Source organism: Rattus norvegicus, chromosome 6 (assembly GCF_036323735.1).
Source record: "Rattus norvegicus strain BN/NHsdMcwi chromosome 6, GRCr8, whole genome shotgun sequence".
Classification (NCBI taxonomy): domain Eukaryota; kingdom Metazoa; phylum Chordata; class Mammalia; order Rodentia; family Muridae; genus Rattus; species Rattus norvegicus.
In genome coordinates this window covers 20,477,875-20,504,100 of record NC_086024.1, presented here as the reverse complement: position 1 = coordinate 20,504,100, position 26,226 = coordinate 20,477,875, and the positions used below count along the sequence as shown (strand labels likewise).

General features: G+C 43.6%; 1 protein-coding gene across 5 annotated transcripts in view; it reads right to left on the bottom strand.

Moving 5' to 3' along the window:
- Window positions 1-26,226, bottom strand: part of Dhx57 (DExH-box helicase 57) — a 53,668-nt gene that overhangs the window by 24,456 nt on the left and 2,986 nt on the right. For 3 of the 5 annotated variants that reach the window (XM_039112615.2, XM_039112609.1, NM_001191907.2), the window contains 10 exons: window positions 18,561-18,802; window positions 15,651-15,809; window positions 13,884-14,069; window positions 12,783-13,621; window positions 10,538-10,716; window positions 7,880-8,001; window positions 6,491-6,686; window positions 5,483-5,607; window positions 3,260-3,393; window positions 2,225-2,279 (listed from right to left, as the gene is read on the bottom strand). In XM_039112615.2, coding sequence (XP_038968543.2) covers window positions 2,225-2,279; window positions 3,260-3,393; window positions 5,483-5,607; window positions 6,491-6,686; window positions 7,880-8,001; window positions 10,538-10,716; window positions 12,783-13,621; window positions 13,884-14,069; window positions 15,651-15,809; window positions 18,561-18,802 — 2,237 coding nt within the window. Of the gene's footprint in view, window positions 1-2,224; window positions 2,280-3,259; window positions 3,394-5,482; window positions 5,608-6,490; window positions 6,687-7,879; window positions 8,002-10,537; window positions 10,717-12,782; window positions 13,622-13,883; window positions 14,070-15,650; window positions 15,810-18,560; window positions 18,803-26,226 lie in introns of those variants that run through there. The other 2 variants (XM_039112613.1, XM_039112610.1) reach the window with 2 other exon arrangements.

Genomic DNA, 26,226 nt, shown 5'->3' with positions numbered 1-26,226 from the left:
ACCTCTCACTATCAAACACCATGCTCTTCCTTCCCATTCATCATTCGTCTTGGCATTTACCAAATGTCAGTTTTTTTGTTTTTTGTTTTTTTTTTTTTTCAGAGCTGGGGACCGAACCCAGGGCCTTGCGCTTCCTAGGCAAGCGCTCTACCTCTGAGCTAAATCCCCAACCCCAAATGTCAGTTTTTATGCAGGGCCATGGCAGTGTGGTGTGGTACAGTGTGGTGATGTGTGGTGAAGTACGGAGAGCCTTTCAAGAAACTGGCAAACTAGTGAGAACAGACCAAGACAGTCACTAATCTGCAAGGCAGACTAGAAAAAACACCATTAGAATTACAATAGAATAGCAGAGGATGGCATTGTCTGGCAACAATAGGAGGAAAAGCCTGTTTCCCCAGTGTAGGGGAATGCCAGGGCGTCGAGGTTGGCATGGGCGGGTGGGAGTGGATCGTCCTCATAGAAGCAGGGGGAGGGGGGAGGGGGGAGGGGGGAGGGAGAGGGGAGAAAGGAGATAACATTTGAAATGTAAATACATAAAATATGCAAGAAAAATAAAATAAAAAAAAAAAGCATTACAAGAAGTGCCAAAGACCTCCAAGCAACAGGCAGATGGGAATTCATCAAGGTGGCATCCAAGCTGAGGGTCAAAGGTTGACTGGAAGGAGAGACGGAGCAGAAGTAGAGCAGGAAGAGGCACCGGCCCGCAGCCCGAGGAAGAGCAGGCAGAAGCTTCGGAGCTTCTCCGGCCACACATCAGCAGTGTTTCCACCTCAGGTTTAGTACTTAGCACTACAGAGTCTCATCTAGAAGTTTTTGTCACAGAAGTGACAGCTAAAACTCTGAGAGCCCACAGAGGTTCTCACAGAGGGTGGGTTAACAGTAAGGAACACAGGAAGCACAAAAGCTTAGAGGATCTCAAGGTCAGAAAGCCACAAAGAAACCTGTTTGTATACAACAGAAATGAACATTCCTACTTAGTTCTGCACTGTACAGGCACTGTGTGTACACGTGTGCACGAGTGCCTGCCTTCCTGCGTGGACGGACTTGGAGGACGACTTGTATTAGTCAGTTCTCTCCTCCTGTCATGTGGGTTTCAGGATCAAACCCAGACTACCAGTTTGGGGGCTGGTATCTTTACCCTAAGCCATCTAGCTGCCTCTTAATACACATCCTTTTTTTTAAAAAAAATTATTCATTTTTATTTTGTCTTTTGAGACAGGGTTTCTCTGCGTAGCCTTGGCTGTCCTGGAACTCACTCTGTAGATCAAGCTAACCTGGAATTCAGAGATCTGACTGCTTCTGCCTCCCAAGTGCTAGGATTGAACGTGTGTGCCACCACTTCCTGGCTCTTAAAAGGTAATTTTAGAGATTTATTTTTAGTTAGTTGTGTCTGTGTGTGTATGTGTCTGCATGTGGGTATGTGCATATGTATGCCTGGTGCCTGGGGAAGCCAGAGGTGTCAGATCCCCTGACAGTGGAGTTATAGATGGCTGCATGCCCTATGTAGGCGCTGTGAATTGAACATATATCCCCTGAAAAGTAGTCAATATGTTTAACCTCTGAACTATCTTTCCAGTCCCCTACATCACATCCTTTTTTCTTTTCTTTTTTTTTTTTTTTTTTTCCGGAGCTGGGGACCGAACCCAGGGCCTTGCGCTTGCTAGGCAAGCGCTCTACCGCTGAGCTAAATCCCCAACCCCCCACTACATCACATCCTAACACTCAGCCTCTATTACAAACTTACTGAGAAGAGGATGATGATGGTAGCGGTTAACATTACAAAACATGTTGTCATGCATCAGGCACAGGTCTAAGCACTTTGTTTGCTGACATAGGTGCCACCTGTAAAGGCCAGAAGAGAGACTCGATCTCTGAGAGTCCCAGTTGCTGGGAACTGAATTTAGGTCCCCTAGAAGGACAGCAAGTGCTTCTTTGTTACTCGAGTTAAACTATTACTCTACATTTCCTCAGTTGGTCCTTGGGCCCCGGGGAGCATTATTATTATTAACAGTAACAGACACACTTGCACCTGATGGAACCGAGAGGCAGAGACACTGCCCGCTTGTCAGAGGTGTTAATGAGCAGACTTGGAGTCTGCTCGCTGACAGAGAGGAGCTACTCAGTGGAGAAGGGAGGTGAAAGACAAGATAGGTAAAAAGGAAGATGCTATCCTGGCACACACTCAAGATAAACAGAACCTGTGTTCAAAGATTTTCTTCCTTACCTGGTCACGGCAAGTGCATCCTCCAGAAAAAACTGATCAACAGGAAATGCACGACCTAGAAGACAAGAAAACAAACTAGACTCATCAGAGTCCCCAGTGACCGAGGTTGGGAGTTTTGTGTGCATATTTGTACACACTATCTACGTGTTAAAATAGTATTTGGAAAAATAAATAAAAATGAAACATTTTTTCTGTGTTATTGGAAATATTTTGTTTGTTTGTTCTTTGAGTCAGGGTCTTTCTACAAGACTCTGGTTGTCCTGGAACTCACTATGAACACCAGGCTGACCTTGAACTCACAGTCCCCTGCCTCTGCTTCCTGAGTGCTGGGGTTAAAGGCGTATATTACCACACCCATCTTAAAAATATTCTTTAAAAGGTTTTGATGACAGAAATTGGTAGGCACAAGTTCTATTCAGTAGAGAACAGAGGTGGATAGGAAAGAAATGATAGTTTCCCAATGGGACCTTCAAACTTGTTACACTGTTTCTTTCTTGCACTCTCCCTAGGCAGACTTGAAACAGCACTGTATTCTGGACAGAGCACATGCTCTTCTTCTGCTGTCACCGAGAATGCTATCACTTCAGTCAGTGTTTCCAAATTGTCCCCATGGTAATCAATCACCACAGAAAGACAGGCCAGGCTCAGAGTGGTAATTATTCCACAACAAGGCTGTGGGAACATCAAAGGAAACACTATCCGACTGTATTTTCTTCCAGCATGAATCAGTATCTGGATATTTAGCACGATCCCTAAATGAACAAGTTGGCATGTTTTCCCTCTTTATGACAGACTGTACTTAAAAACAATATTCTGATGTTAAACGCAACAGAACGTTAGACATCCTAAGAACTAAGACTTTCAGGCCACATACAACATTAAAATCTGGCAAGGGGATAAATGACCTCTTGGTCAGCTGCTTTCCCCTGGGTTGTTCTGCTGTTAATGGAGCACGTCTCTACAGACAGGTCCTGATGTGAATGAGCTCTGATGCAGCGAGCCCTCCTTTAGGGACGCACAGCATGCTCTGGTTACCTGGTATGGTGATGACAGGGCAGTAGCTGAAATACTTGGAGAAGAGCCCAGCGTCCAGAGTGGCACTCATAAGAATGACCTGGAGAGTTGCTCTCTGCATCACAATGTCCTTTAACACTAGCAGTAAGAAGTCACTGGAGACAAGAAAAGACAGCCGCAGGTCAGACACGTGCGACATAGGAAAACCACTGACTTTTGAGCATTTGGAACATCTAAGACTTAGGGGAAAGCATAAAACTCCTGGTGGAGAACAGTTCAGAATCTAAAAATATAAAACACCAGATGTCTTCAACAAACTCAGCGCAACACCAATCAAAACATAAGAGCTTTGTCACTGAAGCTGATCATTCTGACTCTTTACAGGGATACAAACGGCACACACAAAGGCTTTCACTGTAGACTGTGTGGAAGAGCAAAGTTACAGATGGCACTGTCAGTGTCCAGGCTGAGGAATGGCACGCAGCTGCTAGAAGTCTAGACAACGACACAAACACTCCTGAGCTAGTGCTAGTGACAACAAACCACAAAGCCCTCCATAAACTGTGGAGTGATGGACTCCACAGAGTAACGGTACACCAAGCAACGTTCTTCACTGGTCTATGCTAGCCCTCATCTTCCCGAAATCTATGATCAACACAGTTGATTACCAACTACTTCTATTCAAACGCTGAGTATACCATTCTCAGTAACCTCTCATCAGAGTGCTTACTGACACGGCTCTCTGCACCCTCATTTCCTTCTGCGCTCCCCCTACCAGGTAGGGTTCAGGACTCCATTCTTGCTGTCCCTGAGGAATGCAGCGTAGGGTCTCTGTACATCGTTAACGTGTCAGCATGAGTGTCTGCCAGCCAGGATGTCCCCTCACTTCTTTCAGGACTGCTTAAAACAGGTTCGGCAAGGCCTTCCTTGGCTAACTGTGGAAGGTTAGCACCTATTGAAAATTTCAAACGAACCCCACTTCTTGCTATGCATTTCTTATCTCTTCTTAGAACTTAACACTTTGTATTTTATGTATTCACTGTATTGTTGAGCTTCCCTAACAATTAGAATGTGAACTCTCAAGGACAAGGATCTGGGGTGTTTGTTGTTTTGCTCACTACTCTAATGCTCAAGCCATACTGAGTGCTCAATGAATATTTAACTCACAAAATAAACTCATTCTCCATAAGAAGAAACCGTCTAAAACAAAAGATTTCTAACAAACAGTCTTTTTGCTCATATATTTTGTTTGGCTTTTCTTTTTTGGTTCTTTTTTTCGGAGCTGGGGACGGAACCCAGGGCCTTGCACTTCCTAGGTAAGGGCTCTACCACTGAGCTAAATCCCCAGCACCCCACTGAGCTAAATCCCCAGCCCCCAACTGAGCTAAATCCCCAGCCCCTTGGCTTTTCAAGATAGTATTTCTGCATAGCTTGGGCTGTCCTGAAACTTGCTCTAACAGAGCAAGGTAGCCTTGAGCTCCATCTGCCCCTGCCTCTGAGTGCTGGGATTAAAAGCATGTGCTCTAGAAATGTTTTTAAATGCTTTCTAATTCGTTAAAATAAACTCTAAATGCCTTATTATGGTTTATAAGGCCTCTTAAGATTTAGCTCCTGTCCTCCTGCTGTCTTCTCTTCCATTAACTCCTTCATGCTCTATTGGCCTCCCTCAGTTCAGAAGCCCACCCATGCTGCCTCCTCCCTCAGTTCAGAAGCCCACCCATGCTGCCTCCTCCCTCAGTTCAGAAGCCCACCCATGCTGCCTCTGTCCCACCTCTTAGCTGGGATTCTCTTTATACTTCAGTTATTAGTTAAAGTCATCTCTTCAGCAATGTGGTCTCTGACTCCCTTATGGTGTCACCTTCCATTGTTCATTTCTTCCTGCTCTCAGACTGTGAAGACAAGGACCTACTCACACCTGTGTCCCCAGCAACTACCACCCAACAGGGCACTTGATGTCAGCACTATAAATACATGAATGAATGCTTACAGAATGATCAAAAGAACAAAAGAAGCACCTGTAGACTACCCCCCAGGGGCACATGCCCAGAGGCTCCCCTGGTGATGGGCATGCCCTCTCCAACCACTGTGCTTCTGACCTGGGAGATCAAGAAAGCCACTTCTTCCCTCTAATTTAGCCTTCCTCTTGGCTTTATCAATATTAAGTCTGTGAAACTCCACACGAAGCAGCAGTTTTCACCTTCATTTAACAGGCCTGTGTGTCTATTGGGAGCACCTTCCTTTTACCTTTCTTCTGTCCTCTCATGGACTTCATCAACAATGATGTGGGTGACTCCCTGCAAAGTTGCGTCCCCTTCCAGCCTTCTCAGCAGCACTCCTGTGGTGCAGTATAACAGTCTGGTGGCTGAGGACTAACATAGGAGAGAGCATTGCCACGCATTAATGAGATTTTGAAAAAGTAGCTATTGGCAAGCAAACCTGAATAAACATTAGACCCACCAGCGATTGTACTAAATACAAGACAGTAAGTAGCTTCTAAGGCCAGCCATCTACCCTTCCGCTTTATATTAAAACTGTAAACAACTCTCTCTCACACAAAACCCAAAACCACCCCAGTACGATTATAAAATCCTTTTTTCATCTTCTGAGACAGGGTGGACCTAATCCTGGGTGTCCTAGAGCTCACTATACAGAACATGCTGGCCCACAACACAGAAGATCCTTCTACTTCGCCTCCCAAGTGCTGGGAGTAAAAGTGCACACTACCAGGTCTGGTTATAAAATATTTCTTTAAAGTGGGTATTTAAATCAAGTCGACATTCGCTTCAACTTTAATAGCAAGATCATTTCTACTAATTAAGAATAAAAAGCCAGGGCTGGAGAGATGGCTCAGCAGTTAGAGCACTTGTGCTTTGAAAGGACCCAGGTTTGATTCCCAGAATTTCCATGGCAGCTTATGATGATCCACAATTTCAGTTCCAGGATATCCTATGCCCTCTCTTGGCCTCTGCAACAGCAGGCATGCACCTGATGCATAGACATACATTCAGGCAAAACAAGTGTGTGTGTGTGTGTGTGTGTGTGTGTGTGTGTGTGTGTGTGTGTGTGTTTGTGTGTGTGTTTGTTTGTGTGCGTGCGCATGCGTGTGATAGGATTTCAACCCCACCAAAAGTGGTTATTAATAAACTGTAGGTACATATCCCCAGTTGCCTGTCAATCTCCAGATCCCCCAAATTCTTTACATCTAGAAACAATTCGTATTCCTAGGAAGTAAGCAGAGCAGAGCACACAGACCTTGACACTTTCCAACCGGATCTGATAGCCCACCGTCAGACCCACTCTTTCTGCTCTTTCCTTAGCAACACGCTCAGCAACAGAGATCGCAGAGATTCGTCGGGGTTGGGTACAGATGATGTTTGCCACCCTCTCAGGTGGCCCGTTCAGAGAATTATCCAGAATAAACTGTGGAATCTGTGTGGTTTTCCCACATCTGTATGTCAAAACAAAGGAGTCCTAAAATGAAGTTTTCAAGGGCTAGTTAACAAAGCAATCACAGGCGACAAGGGACCCACAGCTAACTAGAGTGTGCTGCTGAGCCTAACACGCACTCACGGAGGACCAGGCCTAATGAACCTAGGAACAGGGCAATCGAATGACAGTCTGATGCCATTTATAAAACGAAGGCTATGAAAAAGACACGATGAAGATCTGAAAATGTCTCTAGGGATGTGAACTCTACATATGGATCCCAAAGAAAAAGTGTTGGCTTATGATTTATTCTAGGGGCCTTGCAGAGAGGATTCAATGGTAAGAATGCTTGCTGTGAAACACAAGGAGCTAAGTTCGAATCCTCAGTACTCAGGTAAGAAGCAGGACACGGTTGTGCCAGCTCCTGTCACCCTAGAGTTAGGGTAAGGAAGGGACGGAGGGTCAATGGACAACGGGCTTGCTGGCCTCTAGCCTAGCTCCAGGTTCAGTCAGAGCTTGTCAGGGATTGAGGCAGAGAGTGACAGAGAAGGACATCTGACATCCTCCTATGGCCTCTCTAACACAGAGCCTCACACACCTTTTATATTCTTCTCTTTGATGTGGAATGATTTGGTCATAAATGGGCTGAAATAAAAAACTATGAGAAACCAGGAGATATAAAATTGCTCTCTTAGTTGAGTCTCGGCACAAAACTAATGATGCTTTGTGTAATCCTGAATGAAAGAACTGAATGAAGCCCCAGAGTTGGCTAGGATAAGTTCGCTTTCAGAGTATGGAACAGGGAAAAATATGTTACTTAAGCTGTTGCTAAAAGAAAAAACAAACACGCTTTATAGAAGGAAGGAAAGACACAGAAGATACACAGCTCTCAAGCTGTTGGCATGGAATTCTCCTTCTGACTTGCAATGGGCCTCGTGAAAACCGGTAGCCAGACCATCTACAATGAAGGAGTCTCGGGGCAGAGGTACCCATCTACAGGACGGATGCCTGAGCTCTGTTTTAGCTCTTGTAGTCTGGCCCTAAAACTACATAATTCAACCACCTTCATGGAATCCCATTTCATATCTGACAGAGAAGACGAAATGCTCACATAACGTGGGTACATGCATCTCTTAAGGCTACCTGGTTAAGGCAGACAATGCCCCTGCCCTGCGTGTGCACTAAAGCTGCATCTGACGTCAGTCACTCTCTTACCCAGTCATACCACTTATGACAACCACTTGGTGCTTGCTCAACAATTTAAGAATGGTTTCTCTTTCTTCCCAAGCAGGTAGTAACTGTCTTTCTTGCAGAATTGCGTGGAACTGTCTGGAAGCCTAAAAAAAATCAAGGAGAAGGCAGCAGCTGAGTTATTTCTAGTCACCGTTCACAGAACTCACCTTCGAATCCCACGGTGAGGTTCACTGCTCCTGCTCGCTCTTTAGCAGTTGGCTCTCAGAGCTCAGAGCTGTGAGGCCTGAACCCACAGATGTTAGCTAGATGGCTGGATCCACAGAGTAGGCAGAGCAATCTGTAGTTTTATAGCTAAATAAACTGAACAGTGTGAACCTCTCCTGCTCAGCGCTGGTCTGATCCTAACCAATAACAATAATTATATCAACACTGTGATAAATATTTGTATGTCCACGGAAATGGTTCGCACATGCATTGCCCAATACAGTAATTCTGGCCGCAGGAGGCCACTGAGCCCTTGAGGAACAGAATGCTCTTTGGAGGAACTGAACTTATTTTAATGAGTAAATTCAACTGCAATAGCCAAAGCTTTTAGGAGCTGCTGCAGTAGACAGCAAAGGTCTATACGAGAGCAGACCTTCCCCAGATCAATAATAAGCTAGAACAATTGCCGAAGCTTTCTCTTTGGCCATTCACCATAACTAGGTAAATCAGTTTCACAGCTAATGATCAATACTCTCGACATTGCATTGTACGCTAATATTGTGGGAAAGATGGACTGCGATAGTTAGTAGGTTTGAAGTTCGATAGGATGGAAAAGCTCTCATGTTGTATAGCATAGCTCAGGCTGAAGCAGGAGGAACAGAGTTACAACTTGGTGCCACATGGTAAGTTCTGGCCAGGTGGGATGAAGATCCTGTCTTTAAAACAATGGTTTTAGGCTGGAGAGATGGCTCAGTGGTTAAGAGCACTGACTGCTCTTCCAGAGGTCCTGAGTTCAAATCCCAGCAACCACATGGTGGCTCACAACCATCTGTAATGAGATCTGATGCCCTCTTCTGGTGTGTCTGAAGACAGCTACACTGTATAATAAATAAATCTTTGAAAAAAAAAAGAACTTTTAAAATAATGTGGGGCTGGGGATTTAGCTCAGTGGTAGAGCGCTTACCTAGGAAGCGCAAGGCCCTGGGTTCGGTCCCCAGCTCCGAAAAAAAGAACCAAAAAAAAAAAAAATGTTTTTTTGCATATATATAATATATATGATATATAATTATATATCATATATAATATATGTCAACTAATATAACTAATATAATATATAATAATATAATATATATATAAAATATATACATATATGTCAACTAAAAGTAAAATTGTAGAGTTGGAGACTCGGGTCAGTGGTTAGAAGCCTATACTGCTGCTTCAGAGGACCAGAGTTCAAATCCCAGCACCCACATCAGGTGGCTTACACCATCTGTTAAGTTTAGTTCCAGAGGATACAATCCCTCTTCTGATCTATGAAGGCACCTGCCTACACGCAGTGCAGGTAAACTCGCCCAGATTCGCACGAATGAATAAATAATAATACTCTGTAAAAGTAAACTAAAAATTTGTAAATGAAATATAAGCTGGGTGGTAGTGGTGCATACCTTTAATCCCAGCTCTTGGGAAGCTCTCTGTGAGTTTGAGGCTAGCCTGATCTACAGAGTCAGTTCTAGGACATCTGGGGCTACACAGAGGAACCTTGTCTCAAAAAATAAAAGAAAATTAAATAAAGTAAAAAAAAATTAAAAAATAAAAAATAAAAAAAGAAAGAAAAATAATTGGCTATACTTTGGAACAATAAAGAATTATACTAATGTCATCGCAAATAATTTTATCATATAGATAGGTCATGACAAACTAAATAACTTTCCATCTCTATAATTTTATTTATGGTACGTTACAACATTTTGATGATCTATGGCATATAATATATATTTGATGATATAATATATAAAAAAAAATTGTGAAGGGTCCTTAGACATTACTTAATCTAATCCACAAACTCATCCAATAACTAACCTTTGTGTAACATCCAACTGGGTCCTCAAAATTTACTTCCAACTGGGTCCTCAAAATTTACTTATGGTTTCTTTTAAAACAAATCTTCACGTCAATATAAAAACATGGACTTTTGAGACAGTTGAACTAAACTTCTGTTACCACTTACTGTCTTGTGACCTCGGGCACATTATTTATCCTGTGAGCCTTTGAAATGGCATTGGTTTTCCCCTTCTCTTAGATATGGGTTTCCTAAGTAAATCACAGCATTAATATTCCCTTCAAATATTAAATTAGCTATTATTGCATTGGATGTTCCTAAAACATCTGGTTTACGCATACACTCAATATCTGCCAGCTGAGTGTCCCAAAGCACCCAGCACACGTATGTAAATTTGCTGTGGCATGTAGACAAGAAGGGAGTGGTAGCACAAACCTGTATCTAGCTAGCAAGATCTTGTCCCAAAATGACAAAAGAGAAAACAAAACACAAAAAACAAAAAAGAAAAGAGAAAAAAACGAAGGAAGGAAGTTTGGAAGGGGCGAGAGAAAGTCTTAACCATTCAGAGCGAACCAAAAGCTAGGAGGAAGAGGAGCCCCCAGACCTGAGGGAGGAGGTTGACCCATGTACAGTACCTGTTTCATCTGGAACTGCCTGCAGATCTTACTGTTCTCAGCAAATAAGGACTTTGCAGGCCGGTCACACCTTCTGTAACTCCTTTTCTTAAGGTTCACATAGCTTTCATTCTCCACGACAATTGGAGCAGGGCCTTCGTCCTCATCTGCATCCTCCTCCAGCTCTGATAATCCTTCCCCTTGAGTGGAGTGAAAGGAAACATTTTTAATTTGTCCCTTCTTTAGGTAAGACAGGAAACCCTGAGGCTTGACTGAAACAGCTTCATTTATTTCCATACTACTCCGAAGAGAGCACTGAAGACACTAACTTGAGCTTTCCCCAAGAATAAATGGTGTCATTAAATCAAAGTAACAATGAAGACTTTTCTTTTCCTTTTTTGAGACAGGGTTTCTTTGTGTAGCTTTGGGACTTGCTCTATAGACTAGGCTAGTCTTGAACTCATAGATCTGCCTGCCTCTGTCTTCCAAGTACTGTGATTAAAGGTGTGTATCGAAATCAAAGCTTTCAGTTCAAGGAATTAATATAGAATGTCTCAGCTACTTGCAAGGGTCCCCCAAATTTTTTTTTTTGGTTCTTTTTTTCGGAGCTGGGGACCGAACCCAGGGCCTTGCGCTTGCTAGGCAAGCGCTCTATCACTGAGCTAAATCCCCAACCCCAGGGTCCCCCAAATTTAATGGTATAAAATAACCAAGTTTATGAAACAATGCACTGAGAACAAAATGTGGCATAGCCATGTAATGAATTATCCCTCAATAACAAAAAGGAATAAAGACATACTATGGCATGTGTGAGCTTTGAGAACATTATGCTAAATGAAAGACTCCAGCTTCCAAAGGCTTAAGATCATGACTCAGTTTCTATGAAATATATACATAGGCAAAGCTGTGAAGACAGCCTATGGGAGAACAGTTGTTAGGCCAAAGACAGCGACTGATGCCTACAGGTTTATTTCAGGAAAATCAGTAGTGTTCATGACTGTGCAACTCTAAAACATTAAAAAAAAAAACCCTATTTAATGATATCTGTTAAATAGGTGAAATTAATGTTATATAAATGATCTCAGGAATGTTATTGAAAAGTCAGACTAGGGATGTAGCTTAGTATAGTTGTGCTTGCCTGGCATAAGAAAAGCCAGAGAGGTTCAATCCCCAGCACCACCAAAAACCACAAAAACAAATGAAACGAACAAAATGAAACCCAAGTTTCCATGAGAGCTCTGCCACTCCCCAAGGAAACGGGTGACTGCTGCTCGGAGTGACCTGGCTGGGATGTCCGTCAGCTTCCTGTAGCATCCTGCAGCCCATGCGCTCTACTTACTGATGTGTACAGGAAACTCTGTTTTCCCCTGCACCGCTGGGCTTTAACCCAGAACTTCACGGACATAGGCAGACGCCCTGCTGCTGAGCTCTATCTCTAGCCCTTAGCTAGGAAACTCGTATGAAAGACGGAAAATTGCATTTTTCCTGAAATACAGACATAAATGAAAGTAAATTCTTTGAGGAATGCTGAAGAGGAGTTTGTGGTATAAGAGTCTGCATAGCAGGCTGGAGAGATGGCTCAGTGGTAAAGAGCACTGACTGCTCTTCCAGAAGTCCTGAGTTCAAATCCCAGCAACCACATGGTGGCTCACAAGCATCTGTAATGGGATCTGATGCCCTCTTCTGGTGTGTCTGAAGACAGAGACAGTGTACTCACACACATAAAATAAATCTTTAAAAAAGAAAGGAATCTGCATGGCAAAGCTGGACAAAGCCAGCAGCTTACATACATTTGTATTTAAGGAATTATAAAGACAGCATTATTTTGGTCAACTTTTTTTTACCAGCCTAGAATACTAAAAAAAGAGGAGGAAATGGATATCACATATAAGAAGTAAACATATGAAACCAAGTTAAATGAAATTGATTTTCTGACCATGTATCTTAAGGCCTCTTTGACCTTGGTCTCCACAGGCAGGAGCAAGGCAGAACCTTATCCAGCGCTGCCATTCATATACTCAGGCTGGTCATTCTCTACACAGTAACGACATTTACACTTCAGGCCAGACTTTCTACCTAGGGAGCTCGGCCAAAGAGTTACAGCTGCCAGCCATAGCTAAAGGCAGGCTCAATGACCAGTCAGGGAATTCTTTTTGTTCAAGATCACCAGGAAATAATCCTCATCCAGCCTCAAAACGTTTTACTTTTAAACTCATCACTCTGAATGCTGATCCCATCCTGTACCTAAGATCAACATTTTACGTACCTTCCAGCATCTGATTAGAAAGAAAAGTGTTACTTGGGATCACTGGTTTGCGGTAGGCAGGTTTACTTATTCTGGTCTCGGATGGTGCTGGAGGGACGTTGATGGGAGGAACACTGTACTTATGTTGAGTGTGTGTTAGTAACTTGACAATCTCAGACTCTTCCTCTAAAAGGGTTATCAAAGAATATACAACAGGTTCTGAAGTTTTTGCGAACTCCAAGGCCTTGCCATAAAGGAACTCAGAAATATGTAAACGACAAGCCAGAGGTAGGTTCTCATTGGTGGAATAAAACGCCACGAGGGGAGCCTGGTAGGGGTATTTGTGGTCTTTAGAAAAGCGGATCTGAAGCTCATACAGAAAAGTGGTGTCGTTCTCAGCATCCAGATGAGGGTCGTTTACGTTTCTCTCCGTTCTCCCAATGATCTGATGTGGGGGCACTTCATGTTTGAATTTGCATTTTGATCCAAATTTACAGTTTCCTTTGAGGTAAAATTTACAGGTTTCAGGTGAAGTGTCCCGTACATTTTTGTTACTTTCCTTTTGCTTAGACTTGCAGAATTTGTTGGTCAAATATTCCAGTTCCAATCCAATGGTCCAGACTCTGTTCTGAATTCTTTCTATAAATTTTTCTCCACAGATGGACTTGAGAGCAAGTGTCTCTTCCTGTCTCTGCTCCACGCACTCATCCAAGCTTACAGAAACAGCGGCCTCAGACAGTGCCATCCTCTCTCCAAACGTCTCCGAGAAGCACTGGTGCAGAAGGTGCTCTAGTGCTGCCCCTAAGTCTCCCTCACAGATCCTCAGGGCCAGCTGACAGTGCTCCGTGTGAAAGCCATACCTGCCGAGGGCAAAACGTGACAAAGATGCTGTGTCAAATCTTCATTCCCATCACTGATGTGAGATTCACTTAAATACATGGATGAAATTATAACTGTGGACAGCTACATTCTGTACTTTGAAACAGCACCCCTGACAATACTAACCCCTCCATTTCAAGAGACAGAGTTGTCGGCACATTGGGCCCTACTGGCACTGTCATGGCAGGCCATCCACAGGGAGGACTCGGCTGCCATGGCTTCTATAAGTGATAAAGTGATCACCTGGAAAGTTTTTGCACTGCCAGTGGCGAGACTGTAAATTCCGGAAGAGGAGGCTCCACTTCTTCTGGGCCTATATACTCCCAAGGACGGCAGTCGGGAAGAAAGGTCGGCTCTGGTCCAGCTGACCAGCTCTGCTCGGCAGCGCCCTCGGGCGCGTCCTCTTCCTCCTCCCCGGAGGAGCCTCTTCTAGGGAAGGGGACATTTTCAGGTACTGGGTGTTAATGTCTACTCATTTCAGAGAAAAATTAAGCAAGGATCTAAACATTTAATCAAAGAGCGAAGGATGTGGGACCCTGCTCTTCCGTTGCTGGTTTCGTTTTAATAGTGAGCCGTTAGCTTCTGTCCTGGGAAATGACATTTCTCAGGTACCTACATGCCATTCAGGTCATAGGTAAAGTCATTTACAGAAACAAACTCTTTCTAGCTTCTCAATAATTCTGCTATACCTTACTGAAACCCCCATTTTTCAAATGATCAATGAGCCTTACAGAGGATTAGTAACTAAGGTTACACAGAAAGGAACAACAAGATTCTCACCCTAGGCTAAGCCCAGAGCTTACATATATTCTGACCCACAAAAGCCATCTCTTCCTCTTATTCACAGATAACATCCCCGTCCTTTCCCCTTTATTTAATGTATAACCCCCTTTTCTAAGTCTGAGACAAACAAGTTTGTAGAGGACAGAATATTTTCTATTCCTGACTGACCATTCACTAGTTCTATCAAAGAATGTATTTATTGCCGAGGGTGGAGTGTAGGTCAACTACTCAAGATTTCTAGCAAACATAAAAATGAATGAACCTCTACAACTGTGAGTGTAACAGAGGAGTTAACACAGTGCAGAGGTAGAGGGGAGACAACTAAGAAACTGTTTCACTTGGGTGGCTAGGTACAATATTAAAGCTTGACCTAGAAGCTGAAGAGATGGCTCAGTGGTTAGAAGCACTGGCTGCTCTTTCAGAGGACCTGGGTTCAATTCCCAGCACCCAAATGGCAGCTGATGGCTGTCTATAACTTCAGTTCCAAAGAATCTTACACCTTCTGGCCTCTACCTGCACCAGGCAACAAGAGGTGCCAGGACACACAGCAGGCAAAACAGCCATATACATTAGAAAGAAAAAAGAACAAACATTTTCTTGCTAGGGGTTTGGGACAGGTGGGAAAGCTGAGGCAGGAGGACTGCAGTGAGTCTGAGGCCAGGCAGGGCTGCATTAGCAAGAACTTGCCTCCATATTTGCTTCTAGAATAAGCTCCTACTTGTTAGTATAAAGTTTTAGTTGGATTAGTTTCAATAGAGCACTAATATCCTATATTAGTATGGGCCTGGAGACAAAGGAAGATGAAGCAACCCATGGTGCTGCTCAGGATGGTGGGAGATACACTCACTCCAAAACTGTGGCTGCATAATTGCTATTGTACTTCTCTTACCTCACTTTCAGCCAATGGTATCGCCACAAGAGGCTCTACACCAGCAGTTCTCAACCTGTGGGTCATGAGCCTCACAGGGGATGCATATCAGATACCATGCATAGCAGATGTTTACATTATGATTCAAAACAGCAGCAAAGTAGCAAACAGTTATGAAGTAGCAATGAGAATAGTTTATGGCTGGGGGTCACCACAGCATGAAGAGCTGTATTAAAGGGTCCCAGCATTAGGAAGGTTGAGAACCACTGCTCTTCACTGATCCAGTACCCAAAGCTGAAGAGGCATCATTGCCAATGTGTTCTCCTCAGTATAAAATGTACTCAAACAAGATACTTTACTCGGATCCCGCGTCCGCACCCTGTTCCTGCAGGTCCCTCAGAAGGGCTTTCACCTTCTCCTGATTCTCTGATGTCATGTGCAGCGTCTGAAGGGGCACTTTGGCTTTGGGCTTCCACTTAGGCCGTGTTTCTCCTTTGCTTTTGTTACTGTCGCAGGGCCTGAATTAAAGTCACATGCTCATGAACAAAACTTTGATACTCTTATCAGAGCTCCCAAATACTCACGACACACACCGACAGCAGATGACATCAAATAGAGAGAGTGTTTTCCTACAGTATTTACGAGATTTCCCTAGCTACCAGTTGGCATTTTCCTCAAATTCTTTTACTTTGAAGAGTTCCCGGCCTACTCTCTGACAATGACGTTTGTTGGTTTTTGAGACAAGGTTTCTTTGTGTTGCCCTGGTTTCCCTCCGTGGACCTTATACTCAGAGATCCGCCTGCCTCTGCTTCTGAGTGCTGGGAATAAAGGCATGGCTTCCACTGGCCTGGAGCAGTGGCATTTTTGAAGGGCCACTATCTTTTAGAAATTCTCACAATCTAAATTTGTCTTGTCATTTCTCTGGAATCTGTTTGGGAGGGTCACATGTTCCTATCTCACACAACACTTATTTATAAATCCCTATAGTTTTGTTTTTGTTTTTTGCTTTTTGTTTTTTTTTTTCAAAGACAGGATTTCAGGTAGCATAGGCTGGAGTCAACTAGTTTTGTAGCCATGGTCTCCTCAGTGGCTCCTCCAGTCTCCCTCCACCTCCCAAGTGCTGGGATATCAGATGTGCTCCACCATGCTCTGGGTCCAGTCTTCATCTTAAAGCGCCCCCCCCCCCCCCCCCCCCTAATTTGGAGACTCTGTCCCAACCTCATTTCCTCCAGTGATTCAGTCCATCATTTACTCTCTTCCGTCTCAACTTACCTGGCCCGAGGCTGTAAAGAAAAGGTCCAATCTTCTGAGGATCAGAAGGGCGTATGTTGAAGAGTGGCAACTGTGGCCAGAGTGACTGAAATGTCCTACATCAAACCCTACATTCAAACCCTCTGTGGTTTTCCTTATTAGGCAAAGCAAAAGCCAGACTCCCTCTACTGGCCACAGGGCCACCTGCAGTCAAGTCCCTCTGCTCTGACTGACTTACTCTTGTCCCATGGCTCTGGGTTTCCCAGGCCTTCTAAATCAATTCCTGACTTAGGGTTTCACACTTGCTCTCCCCTCTGCCCTCAATGTTTTCTCTCAGAGAGGCTCATGGCTCTTTCTCTTCTTTGTTCAAATGAGCCTTTTTAGAGGTTTTCCACATGACAGCGACTCTAGCAGTCTCTACACGTCCACTTACACAGTGCTGTGCTTTCTCTTCACAGCGCTCACTGCTTCTGTGACACACTTATGATCCTTCAATCTTAAACATCTTTAATGAAGGGAAGTACAACGTTTACCTATTGCTGCAATCCTAGTGTGTAAAACCAGGACGTCAGAGGTACTCAGGAGATAGTAAGTAAGACCCTGTCTACCACCCCTCCAAAGACTGCAATTGCTCTTTGATGTGACATTAACTGAGACACACATTGTTCTGAATAGTGTCCATAATGACTCTCCTTCCTTCCTTCCTTCCTTCCTCCCTCCCTTCTTTCCTTCCTTCCTTCCTTCTTTCCTTCCTTCCTCCTTCCTTCCTTCCTCCCTTCCTTCTTCCCTTCCTTCTTTCCTTCCTTCCTTCCTTCCTTCCTCCTTCCTTCCTTCCTTCCTTCCTTCTTCCCTTCCTTCCTTCCTTCCTTCCTTCCTTCCTTCCTTCCTTTCTTTCTCAAAGGAAAAATATGTAGATTTTCTGGTGGGACACCTGGCAATCCTGCTCCTTTAGTGACTATGTATGAAGAATATGTATTTAAATCCTCCAATCAGACTCATTACAGCAATCATTTGGTAGCCAGTTTAATGACTTACATTCCCCTTGTTTCTTTTTTTCTACTCTGAATGCATACATACAGTTGAATCCACCTAGGCTAAAAGTACAGATGATCTATGATATCATCAAACCCTGCACCCACTTACAGTCCTTCCTTCCTAATATTCAGATATGCTATTCCTGTGAATGTATGTATGGCTAATGGAGTCTCTCTTCTCTAAGAACCCTGCATACAACTCAGTAGAGTTTCGGAGTCTTCATATGGGGACTTTTCTATGTATACTGTGTAAGATATATTAGCTACATTTACTTTTTACCATCCTTTAATTAAATTAATCGAAAGCCGGAGCTGAGGAAGGTTGATGACACCATCTGTTTCTGGTGGCCATCAGATGATGGCTCACCGGCTGGACAGATGAAACTCATCAACCAGACAGACACGGGCAGCTTGCATTTTGGGCTGTTTAATTTTAACATCAACCTATGGAGTTTACAGAAGACTTTAGGTTTTGTTGCACTTTTATGTCTTCTAGTTTTACTTTCCTAGAAACATTTCACTCAATACTAACATGACATCTAGTTTCAGTGTCACCCTGAGGTAGCTAAAGTCAAAATTCAACCTAATTAAAAAAAGAGAAAAACCCTATTATTTACTACCATGCTTTTAAAAAGTTGTGACAGAGGGACTGCCAGAATTTCAGATGAGAACAATAACCGGACTGGAACTACTTACCCCCCACCTCCCGCCCCACCGCTTCTTGGCCATTGGCTGTACCACATGTTAGGAAGTGAAATGGTTTCTGGAACTGAACATTCTAATGGTTTATCTAACAAAGGGCTGGCAGCATGGCCCACTGGGAAAGGGTGCCTGCCACCAAGCCTGATGAGCTGAGTTCGGTCCCTGGGACCCACATGGGAGAAGAAATCCAACTCCTACATGTGGCCCTTTGCCCTCACATGCACACCAGAGCACCCATATATAAACACACACATAAATAACACGTAAGGGATGCATAATGACCTGGACGGGCGCTTGGATTCAGTGAAGACACAAAAGTCATCGCCATCATCCCAAATTCTATTTGAGGCCTTTCTACTGCCGCTGCCACCACCACCGCCACCGCCGCAGCCACCGCCGCCACTACCTCCACCCCCATGAGATTTATTCACGTGTCCTCTGCCTCCTCTTCCTCCTCTAGAAGACCCCTTTCCATCCCCTTTGCCTGGCTTGCCTTTTCTTCTCACTGAAGAACTCATTTTCACCTGAAAGACAAAAAGTTAATATAGATACCATAAACCAAAAATATAGTAGCCATTTTTTGATCAAAGTTATGGATAAAGCCTACTTTAAAGAAATAAAAAAAATACACATTTTTAATTGGCCAGGTTAGGGGCAGAATGGCTAAATTGCTTCACATATATTTCTTTCTTTCTTTCTTTTTTTTAACAAGTTACCTTAGGACTAATATTTAGTAAGTTTCTGTGACACATATTTATTTTTAATATTTATTTATTTATTTTATGTATCTGAGTGCTCTATTTGCACATATAGCTGCATGGCAGAAGAGGACATCAGATCCCATTACAGATGGTTGAGAGCTACCATGAGGGTGCTGGGAATTAAGTTTAGGAAATCTGGAGGAACAGCCAGTGCTCTTACCTGTTTAGCCCCAGATTTATTAACCAAGAATGTACGACAGACACATATGGGGGAAATTAAATGCACACATGCCTTTAATCCCAAGAGGCAAAGCCAGGTGGCTCTGAGTTTGAGGCCAACCTGATCTACAGAGTGAGTTCCAGGACAGCCAGAAGTACACACAGAAAGCCTGTTTTGGAAAACAAAACAAAGTGATTCTGGAGCAGTGGTTCTCAGCCTTCCCAAAGCTGCAACACTTTCACACAGCTCTTTATGCTGTGGTGACCCCAATCATAAAATTATTTTGTTGCTACTTCATAGCTATAATTTTGCCACTGTTAGGAATCATAATGTAAATATCTGATATGCAGAATATTTGGTAAGTGATCCCTGTAGGGGTCCTGACCCACCAGTTGAGAACTGCTGCTCTAGAGAGATCATCCAAATATACCAGGAAATAGTTAATGGTTAATTCAAAAAGAAAGCATCACAGAGTAGACTAGGAACAGAGGAACAAACACAAGATGGATTTACTCTTAACCAGAGGCAGGCAGGTCTCTGGGTTTGAATCTGCTGACCAGAATGTGCTGACACACAAAGCTCCCACTATCTCGCTATTACAACAGCAATGAATGAGAGTGGGATAAACCATCTAGTCAAAAGATCGTCAGGTCAATTTTTTTAAAAAGGGGAGAACATACAAATTCAAAGATACAAACGAAAGAATGGAAAAGATGAGGTAAATATTTGAGAATTTATGTTCCAGATATATTATGTGCCAATCAGAAACTAAGGAAACTAGATTAGCTATATGAGTACCGGACAGAATAGACTAAAACAAATAATCCTCCTCCTCCTCCTCCTCCTCCTCCTCCTCCTCCTCCTCCCCCTCCTCCTCCTCCTTCTCTTCCTCCTCCTCCTTCTCTTCCTCCTCCTCCTCCTCCTCCTCCTTCTCTTCCTCCTCCTCTTCCTCCTCTTCCTCCTCCTCCCCCTCCTCTTCCTCCCCCTCCTCCTCCTCCCCCTCCTCCTCCTCCCCCTCCTCCTCCTCTTCCTCCTCCTCCCCCCCTCCTCCTCCTCCTCTTCCTCCTCCTCCTCCTCCTCTTCTTCCTCTTCTTTTTTTCCAGGCAGGGTTTCTTTGTGTAGTCCTGGCTGTCCTAGTATTTAATCTGTAGACCAGGCTGGCCTCAGATGCAAGCTCAGAGACCTGCCTGCCTCTGCCCCGAGGCTGCTGGAATTAAAGATGTGCACCACCACACCTAGCTGGAGAGTCGTAAGTACCAGCACAGACTTAACAGACAAACCATCCCACAACAAAATAGCTATTCAATTACATACGGAATGTTGTCTAGGACAGACTGCATGCTAACCTGTAAAACAAACCTCACATTTTTTGTTTTATTGGTGGTGGTGGTGGTTTTTGGACATAGGGTTTCACAGCCTTGGCTATTTATCTCGATTTGTCTTTAAACTCACAGAGATCCTCATGCCTCTGTCTTTCGAGCCCCCATACCTGGCTACCTCACTACATTTTCAGAACACAGAAATAATACAAAACATGCTCTGCTACTAAAATGAAATGAAATTAGAAATTAAAAGCAAGCACAAAATTGGTTAACTCACAAATACACGGAAAGTAAAACTAGAGCTCTTGGTACTTTTTCTTCAAGATCTTAAAGATGGCTCTATATATGTACTGAGTGTTTTTTGTCTTTCTTTCCTACACTTAGAAAGCTCTTTGGAGGCAGCGACTATGTCTACTCTGATTGCTACTTACCCCTAGCATCTGAAGTATCTTGCAGAAAGCAGGATTAAACGTGTACTGGGGAATGGATGAAGGTCAATGAATAATTTATGTAAGAACGAAGATTCACACATGAACTTATCGATTCTACAAATATCAATTGAAAGTTTATGTGCCAGATCTTGAAGATTTAAAGCTAAGACAGCATTCGTGCCTTGTGAAGAAGCTTACTTTCTAGAGGATATGGAAGATAATAAACAGATATATAATCAATCAGGACTGTCTTAGTCTGTTTTCCTCTGCTTTAACAGAATACCTAATACTGAGTGATTTACAAAGACTGAAGCTTTATTTGGGTTCACAGTTCTGAGAGTGAGGAAGTACACAGCACACGGTACCTGAGCAGAGGACAGTCAGAGTCTTTGTACTGGATCTAGAAAGAAAGCTTGAGGACGAGTCAAAGCACAAGGGACGGCCTGCTTTAAAGTAACTATCTTGTGAGACTGGTTTCTCTGCCTTGAGGTATTAATCTCTTTTAATTATCTAACCACCCTTAAAGAACCCAATGCCTAAAGTACTGGTAATCAATTTCAACATGGGTTTTTTGAGGGGACAAATACTATCCAAACTATAGGCACAGATTTATGGTTGTTCCCCAGAGGTGGAAGATAAGTCCCTTTGCTAAAGACACCATGCACTTCAGACACAGGGCCCAGAGGACCTGAGCTGGATCTGACCTGAAAGCCTCCTCCCTGAGGACTAGCTTTCATGGTCCCAGAAAGCACCTGCAAGCTTCCTAAAGAAGGAAGTGAACAATAGTTTTACCCAGCCTTAACATCTATGAAATAAAATAGCCAGCATGGCACAGTGACCCTAGGGGATAGTAATGGCAGGCATATCTTGGTAGTAACCAACAGCTCCCTAATTGGAATTAAAGCCTGATTAACATGGGGAAATCATGCCTGGTACTAAAAACCAAGCTAACTACTCAGGGCTACTGAAGTCATGGATCTTAGAGAATTTACAACTGCTACTTTACTAAATTAACATAATTTCTAATGCACTGTAAATATTTATAGCCATAGGTTAAGTGTAGTTCTTGATAAATGCCTTAGTTGTAAAAACAGAATGTGTATGAAGCTACAGCTGACCTTGTTCAAACCGTTACAATGAGCCACAGAAAGGAAGTGATTTGGGGTTGGGGATTTAGCTCGGTGGTAGAGCGCTTGCCTAGGAAGCTCAAGGCCCTGGGTTCAGTCCCCAGCTCCGGAAAAAAAGAACAAAAAAAAAAAAAAAAAAAAAAAGGAAGTGATTTGCTGAGACAGCCAGTCCCCCAAGATAGCCAGTCCCCCAAGATAGGCTGACTCCACTGAGCCGACAATACCAGGAAGGAGAGGCTCACACATAGCCCCTGAAACTGCATTAACTTCCTCATCCCTAAGCCTCTCTCTCAACTCCAAGCATCACCTCTCCTCTAATAGACACCCCTTTCTGTGTCTGTGGAAGTGTCTGTCCTTTGAGGTTTGAAATGAATGGCTTCACCTGCTGAGGTCAGACTCCAGTCCCTTTCTGTCTCCTGTCACTTTACTTTGAGCTCTGAAATCTATCAGTTCTCATCCCTCTTCAAAGAAGCCTCTCTTTTACAACAGACACAACCATGGCAGAAATTCGCAACTGATCAAGATGCTGAGAACAGAGACTGTGTGGTGTCTAGTCCCAACTGACCCACTACAAAGGGACAAAGGATTGTAAGAGTGAAAGGAACAGAAGTTTACTGTGAGACTGATCTCCAAGAAATGTCAGAGAGGCTACACCCGTGAAGTCTCATCAATACGGCTGCCTAGATAAGACCTGAACAAGGACACAAATGAATGCTAACAGAAGGGGGAAAGCTCAGGGGGCCTCAACCCTAGATGAGGAACTCCATGCAGCTGCAGAGTGCTGAGAACAGGAGAAATGGTTTTCCTCAGGGAAAATCCCTTCAACTGTTTATTCAGAACCAAGTGGTCAGCTCTGAGATCATATGCATACAAGTAACATTATACAGACTGAGCAGGTTGTATTTATGTATTTAGGAGTATATATATTACATACATACACACATATATGTATGTATGTATGTATGTATGTATGTATGTATGTATGTATATAACAACGATAAAAGGAGACCATGAATACAAGAGAAAGCAAGGGAGGAACAAGGGAGGGGTAGAGGGAGGAAAAGGAGGTGGGGGAGACAAAATTATAATTTCAAAGAATATAAAAATAATTTTAAAACAAGACTATTGCAGAGTAGTTGATGACTGCCTCTATGGATAACCTATGAGTGGATATATGAATAAACGGAAAAAGTGAGTATACTGGCTGATTTTCTGTGTCAATTTGACACACGCTGGAGTTATCACAGAGAAAAGAGCCTCAGTTGTGGAAATGCCTTCATGAGACCCAGCTGTAAGGCATTTTCTCAACTAGTGATCAAGGGGGAGGGTCCAGACCATTGTGGGTGGTGCCGTCCCTGGGCTGGTGGTCCTGGGTTCTATAAGAGAGCAAGCTGAGCAAGCTGGGGAAGCAAGCCAGTAAGTAACACCCCTCCATGGCCTCCACATCAGCTCCTGCTTCCTGACCTGCTTGAGTTCCAGTCCTGACTTCCTTTGGTGATGAACAGCAATGTGGAAGTGTAAGCTGAATAAACCCTTTCCTCCCCAGCTTGCTTCTTGGTCATGATGTTTGTGCAGGAATAGAAACCCTGACTAGGACAGTGAGCCATGAAATATTGGTGAAAAGAACATTCGGAGCAGCAGCCATGACAGATGCAAAGGTTTCAAGCTCAGAACATCAATCAGAGCCCTGGACTGGGAGTTGGGATAAGGCCAGAGTGCGCATGCAGAAAGTAATAGGAAACTATTATAGGCATTCAGGTTAGAGAAAAGAAATGCAGTGGCTGAAACACTCTGGGGAGAAAGATGTGCCGTGTTTACATTGAAACTCCATTGGCTATCGCTATGAGGGGCAGGGTGAAGGGAAGTGTCTGTGCCAGGGAGACTCTGGGACAGAATGCTAGCTCCTCAGAAGTAAGAGTCGCTTCTGATTTGTGTAAATACAGCAGGAAATTTATACTTAATAGGGTATATGGCTTTGGTGGAATGCTGTGTGAATGTTTAAGTAAAGCTTTCAGCAAACTTTTTAATAACTGATGGTCCTTCCCCCACTGCATCTTCTCCTTCACTGTGGTACCTGACTGACTTCAGTATCAGGTGCAGTGTGAATGGTAGATAAAGGTAGTGATTTGGGATTTGAATCCAAGACTGGTTAGTTTTCATATGAAATGGCAGGTTACCCGATGAGTTGTTCATTAGCTAGCTCTGGAAAGACACTGCACTGGCTGGTTTTGTCTGTCAACTTGACACAAGCTGGAGTTATCACAGAGAAAGGAGCCTCTCTTGAGGAAATGCCTCCATGAGATCCAGCTGTAAGACATTTTCTCAAATAGTGATCAAGGGTGATAGGGTGGGTGGTACCTGGGTTCTATAAGAGAGCAAGCTGAGCAAGCTGGGGAAGCAAGCCAGTAAGTAACATCCCTCCATGGCCTCTGCATCACCTCCTGCTTCCTGACCTGCTTGAGTTCCAGTCCTGACTTCCTTTGGTGATGAACAGCAATGTGGAAGTGTAAGCTGAATAAACCCTTTCCTCCCCAACTTGCTTCTTGGTCATGATGTTTTGTGCAGGAATAGAGACCCTGACTGAGGGCTGAAGAGATGGCTCAGTGGTTAAGAGCACTGACCGCTCTTCCAGGGGTCCTGAGTTCAATTCCCAGTAACCACATGATAGTTCACAACCATCTGTAATGGGATCCAATGCCTTCTTCTGGTGTGTCTGAAGACAGTGAGAGTGCACTCACATACAAAAAATAAATCTTTTAAAAAAAGAAAACCCTGACTAAGACAGATACTTTTTCTCCTTGGTGAGTAGAAACCCCCCACCCCCCCAATGGCCAAACACCATATAGAAATCAAATAAAACACAAATAATGTTCTCTTTCAATTTAAGATTTAAAACTTGTCAGGCAATGGTGACATAGCCCTTTAGTCCCAACACTCCAGAGGCAGACAGATCTGTGAGTTGGAAGCCAATCTGGTCTACAGAGTGAGTTCCAAGCCAGTCAGGGTTACACAGAGAAAACTCTGTCTTAGAAAACAAAACCAAAACCAACCAACCAACCAAACAACAACAACAACAACAACAACAACAACAACATCTGATTATTTCAACTTCTCTCTAACCCCAGATCCTCATTAGATAAGAACAGAAGTCCAAACTACAAGTTCTCTAAAGACAGCAGGATATACACACACTCACAAAACCATAATGACATTAAATGATTAACATGTGACTGAAGAAATAGCACAAATTAAGTTCTCTAATGCTGTGCATCAATAATTACACACACACACACACACACACACACACACACACACACACACACACATCTCCTTCCCTCTCCTTTTCCCCCTCCCCCTCTGTCTTTCCAGACAGGGTTTCTCTGTGTAGCCCTGGCTGTCCTGGAACTCCTTTGTAGACCAGGCTGGACTCGAATTTATAGAGAGTCATCTGTCTCTGCCTTCAAAGGCATGCACTACCACGCCCTGCTGCATATCGTGTTTTTGTTTGTTTGTTTGAATGTAGGAAGAAAGGAAAACATACATCAAACATCTCACCACCCAAACCACCCAGCCGAGGTCAATTCATGGTTGAAAGAAAGGCAAGAAGATTCTGTACTGATTTTAAAACAGGTTGCCTCACACCAACACAGAAAAGGTTACATTTTCAACTTGAGCTGTGATTTTCACACAAAAATTTGAAACAAGATTATTGTATGCCGATTACAGCGGCATGCGATACCAAGTTCCCCAGATACCACATTCCCCAGACGTTTACTGTAGAATACAAATTAGACTGTATAATCCACAGGGGAGAATTCCACTATCTATCTAGCCTGCGAAGATTTCATCTTCTTCACCGTAGACACTGGATCTAAGTTTGGCTCTAAAAGGATCCTTTGTTTCACATCCAAGTTTGGCTCCCACGTCCAGCATCATCAAGCTGAGGTGATGAAAATGAACCCACTCCGCTTGCCTCCCAGGCAAACCTCTGACTACTATACATCACGCGGCTCCATTCAGATATCTAGTCATGCAAAGTTCCTTTCTTCAACATTCATCTTCTCCAACCCTCTCCCCAAATAGCCCCTCGGGTCGACACAGGGCCACAGACAGGAAACGGGGCTGGGGGCCCTTCCTATCCAACCCT